Raw genomic sequence first — 5,792 nt, 5'->3', positions numbered from 1 at the left:
AACTCGAAATGGCGTGCTTCCAATTGCGTTGGAAAGTAGACATCCAGGGCTTTCCATCAATATATAATAGTCCATACTTTGGCCAAGTTTAGACGACGTAAACTGGCGTTCAACGCCAGCTCTCTGCCCAAATCTGGCGTCCAGCGCCAGAAAAGGATCCAAAACCAGAGTTGAACGTCAGAAATGGATCAAAACCTGGCGTTCAACTCCACAAATGGCCTCTGCACGTGGAAAGTTAAAGCTCAGCCCAAACACACACCCAGTGGGCCCCGGAAGTGGATTTATGCATCAATTACTTACTTCCCAGGGAAAGAAAGAGCCATGAATTTTACATCATTAAAGTGTAATCACGATTACGCGTACCAAGTTGCTCACGTTGCCAGGGATTGTTCGAGCCTGGACATCACAATTTCGTGCACCACCCGTCGATCTCCAAGCACTCATCGTTGAATCGGTCTAAGTATTTCCTGGTCGGCTCGCCTGACCTCTGGGTCACTCCAAGTAGATTGATTGGGTGCTTTGCCTTTGCTATTCTGGTTGTTAATTGGGCTAGGAAGGCGCGGCTGATGTCCGAAAACCTGGTCACCAAGCCCTGCAGGAGGTTATTGAACCAACGTATTACAGGTCCCGCTAGGGTAACCGGGAAAGCACGGCACCTTACCTCGTCTCCCACTCCCTCCAGATTCATTCTGGCTTCGAAAGCCGTAAGGTTCTCTTGCGGGTCTTGGGTTCCGTCGTACCTCATGTCTGTTGGCTTGTCAAAGTTCTTTGGCAGCCAGACCTCGAGGATGGAACGATGGAATGGGGTTGCGCCCATTATAACTGGTCCCTGCGTTCTGGTTGTTCTTCGCTCGTCGTCCTCCCGACGAGCGTCCTCGCAGTTTCGCTCCGTGGTACGCCTATCGTGCCTGGTGTAAATGATAGGGTCGCGGCGTCTTCTTGCGCGTCCTTCCTCCCTGGCGCTCTCGGGCTCAGATCGTGGGCTAGCTGTTCGTCGGGAGCAGCTTCTCGAGAGGGAGCGGGAGTAGCTCGATTCGGGAGTTTGTTGACGATGTTCTCTGTCTGCTAGCCGGCACTCCGGGTCTTGCATCCTGTGGCGTAGTTCTTGCATTATTCTGGCGCTGTTGTCGCCAGTTCCCCCAAAAGGGCACCTTTCGGGAGATCGTGCGTTGCCGGGGAGAAGCCGCGGAGGCTTCCCCTCTGCGCTCGGTCTCACGGCCTGTTCCTCCTGGGCCCAGTACAACATCCATTCAGGCGAGCTTCCCCACAGATGGCGCCAATGTTCGGTAGGTCGGGTACCGGACGGATCGGGTTGGTACTTCGGTCGATGAGGGGGGGAATCGCCTGGTTCCGGGTCGCTGGGTTGAAGGGGGGTGCAGCCGACGTCCCGAGCTCTTCGTGTGGAGGGGGGTTTCACCTGCAAGGACACTCCGACGCTCTAGCCAGTCAAGTGTGTAGGTGAAAAAGGGTTGAATAGTATATGACGTACCTTGGGGGAAGGGTAGTAAAGGTGTTCGCGGTGCGGTTTGGTTCGGTTTTTGAGGGAAAAGCCATCCGATCCGATCGTTTAATTAAACTGTGGATCGGTTTGGTTCGTTTTTTTTTTGTCAAGGTCATCCGAACCAAACCAAACCAATTAAAATTGGTTTGGTTTAGTTCGGTTTGTTCGGTTTTTTCAATCAAATCAAAAAATAACCACATACTATTATGCAAAGTCATAACATTGAAATTATAGAATACAAGTACATCATAACTAACAAAAGTCTTGATTCAATGAAATTCAACAACAAAAAAATTAAAATACAACAATTAAAGAAGTTTAAAAGTTCAATAATCAACACAACAAAAAATAAAAACAAATTTCCAGCAACAGATAGCCACGTTTTGGTGTCCTCTCCAACAATTATTTAAAGTGCACTTGATTTTATGATTAATTTGAACAATTATTTCAAAAAACATATTAACCATTGTACTTGTCAACCTAAAATTTACTTAAGAGACCTACGATCAAGATCTATGGAAAGCACATTCGAAACTATGCTGTTAGATTGAGATGAGTTTAAGTAAATAGTTACCATGAATGGCAAGATCTATAGAAAGCACATTCGATACAAGACCACCATGAATAGTTCTAGGCTCAGATGCCAAGGGGTTTGTTGCTCCAATCAACTTTCGGCCAGTTGCAAAAACACCTTTACCCTCCCAAACCATGGCAACAATAGAACCAGAGATAATGTATTAGACCAATCCATTAAAGAAAGGCTTTGTAATTACTAGCAATTTGTGGAGTTTCTAAGCTAAATTGTTAGCACATATGTTAAGTAGTAACAAAAACAAAAGAAGTTACTTTTCTAGTAAAATCTCTTCTTCTCAAATTTACTAATAATCTCCCCAACCTGAAACAGAAAGTAGCTTTTTTCACATATTATAAGGGGGAAAAGAACAACATTGACCTATTTTACAAAATAGCTACCTTCATCAACCTAATTACTAACAATTTCAAACAATTAGTAATGAACAAATAATTAAAAAATCAGTAATGAACAATAAACAATAACCAGCAATCAACAATGAACAATGAATAACAATCAACCATGAACAATGAATAGCAAAGTAATTACTAGCAATTTCAAAAAATAACAACAAAATAATGAACAACAATCAGCAATGAACAACAATCAACAATCAAACAACAAATATATAGAACAATGAAACTGAAATTATTGATTTATTGATTAACAAGTTAACAACAACCAGCAGCAAGCCAGCAATCCATCAATGAATAACCAAGTCAGCAAACAATTCAACAAACAGAACAAAATCAGCAACAATGAATCAAATTACCAAAATAAATCAATAATTTAACCAGCAACAATACCTAACAAAATAAATCAATAACCAGCAATAAACAGCACAACAAATCAATAACCAACAATCCAGCAATACCAATTACCAAGTTATCAATATTCAACAATTAATCAGCAACCAGCAACAGCAAGGCAGCAAGCAGGACATTTCCAATATAATGAACCATTAAACAACAATAACATGAATCATTAAACAGAAACGCAGCAAGCAGGACATTTCCAATATATTGAACCATTAAACAACAATAAAATGAACCATTAAACAGCAAGCCACTGAGCCAGCAACAGCAAGTAGCAACAAATCAACAATGCATTCGTCTGTAAGCAACGTTAATACTTACACTAATGAACAAATCAACAAAACTTAGCCAAATATATGAAATTTAAAAAAATTATAAATTCAAAAATATCAATTTTGAAGATCAAAATTGTTAGTCGTATGTATAATTCTACTCGGCCAATTGCACATAGTTCATCTTTTTCTCCTCAACTATTTTGTTATTTTTCACCTTCTATTAATAGTGTAAGAAGTTCAACACTGAGCCAGCAACAAAACTTAGCAACAAATCAACATTTCAACAAATCAACAGTAGCAACAAATCAACACTAATGAACAGAATGCAAATGGTAAACATTACCTGAATCGGTGGCTCGGGCTCCATATTGACTTGGGAGGAAGGCTGAGTGGGAGACTGGGAGGTGCTGCCGTGTTGGCTTGAACTGATGGGTTAGGGTGGTGGCGTCTCAACGGCGGCGGCGTGGTGCTGTGATGCCGTGTCGAGTCGGTCGGTGGTGGCTTCGTGTTGGCCTGATGTGCGACGGCGTGGCTTCGTGTTGGCCTGATGTGCGACGGGCCAAAGGCTTCGCGGTGGTGGGTGGCTGGGTGCGCAGGTCGGCAGGTGTGGCTGGGTGCGCAGGTCGGCAGCCAGCAGGTGTGGAGATTTGGAGAAGAGGGAGCGATGAGTACTGAAGGTTAGGGTATGGATTGTGGATTTGGGGGTTAGGGTAGACGCAGTTTCATTTGGGGGGTGGGGGTGTCGCGCAGTTTCGTTTGAAGGGGGTTAGTAACGTTTAGGGTTTTTTCCTAACCGGTTCGGTTCGGTTTGGTTAGGGTTTTCAGATTCAAAACCGAAAACCGAACCGAACCGGACAAAAAACAGCAAAATCAATTTTTTTCGGTTTTTTCGATTACGGTTAATTCAATTTTCGATTTTTTCGGTTCGGTTCGTCGGTTTAGTTCGGTCCGGATCGGTTTTAAACACCCCTAAAGGGTAGGACCTTCCCGATATATACCGTGTCAGAGGTGGGCCCTACAATGACAGGCCCACTTCTTTTGATGCTTCCTTCGCACAGCTGTAGCAAAGCTGTCAGGGACGCGTGTCCGGGTCGGCAACTGGGCGCCTCGATCCTGACCGTCCGGGTCGGGTGGTGCTCGGGTTGGGTCGGCCCGCGAGTGATTTGGCCAGGCTGTAACACAAGTATAACTATCCGTTGTCTTTACCTTTGCAAAAAGTAATTTTACTTAGAAAATCTATACTCAAACTATTTGCGAAAAGGAAAAGTCTAGGAGGTCAGCAACTTTTGTATTTTTTGGCCAGCAGTTAACCATCAAAACAAAAGCGAGTGATCTCCCACCATTATATGTAATCTCACACCATTAAAAATACTATTTATGGCCAATTGATGGTTACAAAACACCAAAATTGCTGGCCCCTAGCATTCCTCTTGCAAAAATACATCGATCAGAGTTAACGGTTTAATTAATTTAAACCCATATAACAAACATGCTGTTGATATTTTTTTGGGTGACCAACATGCTGTTGATATAGTTTGTAAAGAAAGTCATGATAGGAATATAATAATTACCACGATGGTGGCAGATGAACAGAAAGCCATCATCGTGAAGCTACCAGTGGAGGCTTCAGAGACCGAAGAGAAAAAAATAAGAGATATATCTGATAGGCCATCTTGTAGATTTCTAATTATGGCAACTATTCTATCACTCTTCAGAGAATATGAAAGGTAATCCATCATCAGAGAATTTACCCAATTCTCCGTGAAGTCGTAGCTTACCAACAAACCTGAAAAATAAAAATCTCATGAATTATAAGTAATTCAACATCATTAAATAAGATAGACTCTAAGAAGGATTGCTAAAAAGTCAAGTTTAACTTATTTATAAGGATCGGAGTTATCTTAGAGAAGAAAGAAAGACTAAGTTAAGGATTAATGTGTCTCTCAAAGATTTTAATTTTTTTTACTGTCCAAATTGAGGGATCAAGTAGAGACAATAATAATTTTTATGTGAATTACAAACTAATAAATTTAGAATAAGTACAAGAAAAAATAATAATTAAAGAAATGTAGAGAGAGAGAGAGAGTTGAGCAAAGATTACCCAAAACAAAAAATGGAGCTTTAGAGATGAAGAATTGTTTGATGACTAGAATTGGTAGTAACTTCAATAACTTCCAAGGATTCTTCATTTTTTGATGGGGTTTTCTGTTTCGAATTTTGCTCTCATCAACTCACTTAATTGCAGTGATGACAAGATGAGATTCAAATTAAAACGAACAATAATGATAACGCGGTTCATGTATGCTGACCCAATTGTCTTTCTAAGACTACTCCTATATTTCACTTTCTCTATCCCACCAATAAAAGATAATTTGGTTGAAAGGAAAATAGAAGGGGAGAAAGAAAACTTTAGGAAACTCTAGAGTTAGTACCTTGATCCTTACCAAGTCTATCTTCTTTTTTTTTTTCATATATATATAAACATCATTTGATTAAGAATAATAATAGAAAATTAATTTTATAGTAGTCTGTTTCGATTAATATTTTAACAAATTGTGAAACAAATTTAGTTTAAAACCCGCTAAAAATGAATAATTTTTATCGAGTTAAAAAATTTTGGATGTTTTCCT

General features: G+C 40.7%; 1 protein-coding gene across 1 annotated transcript in view; it reads right to left on the bottom strand.

Moving 5' to 3' along the window:
• The window catches only part of LOC107625727, a 26,468-nt gene extending 20,889 nt beyond the window's left edge, over positions 1–5,579 (bottom strand). The window contains exons 1-2 of the mRNA XM_016328429.2: positions 5,264–5,579; positions 4,734–4,948 (exon numbers count right to left, since the gene is read on the bottom strand). Coding sequence (XP_016183915.1) covers positions 4,734–4,948; positions 5,264–5,351 — 303 coding nt within the window. The 5' untranslated portion in view covers positions 5,352–5,579. The remainder of the gene's footprint in view (positions 1–4,733; positions 4,949–5,263) is intronic.

This window comes from Arachis ipaensis, chromosome B02 (genome assembly GCF_000816755.2).
Source record: "Arachis ipaensis cultivar K30076 chromosome B02, Araip1.1, whole genome shotgun sequence".
Classification (NCBI taxonomy): Eukaryota; Viridiplantae; Streptophyta; class Magnoliopsida; order Fabales; family Fabaceae; genus Arachis; species Arachis ipaensis.
The sequence above is the reverse complement of the archived record's forward strand: the minus strand, read 5'-3'. Positions and strand labels throughout refer to the sequence as shown.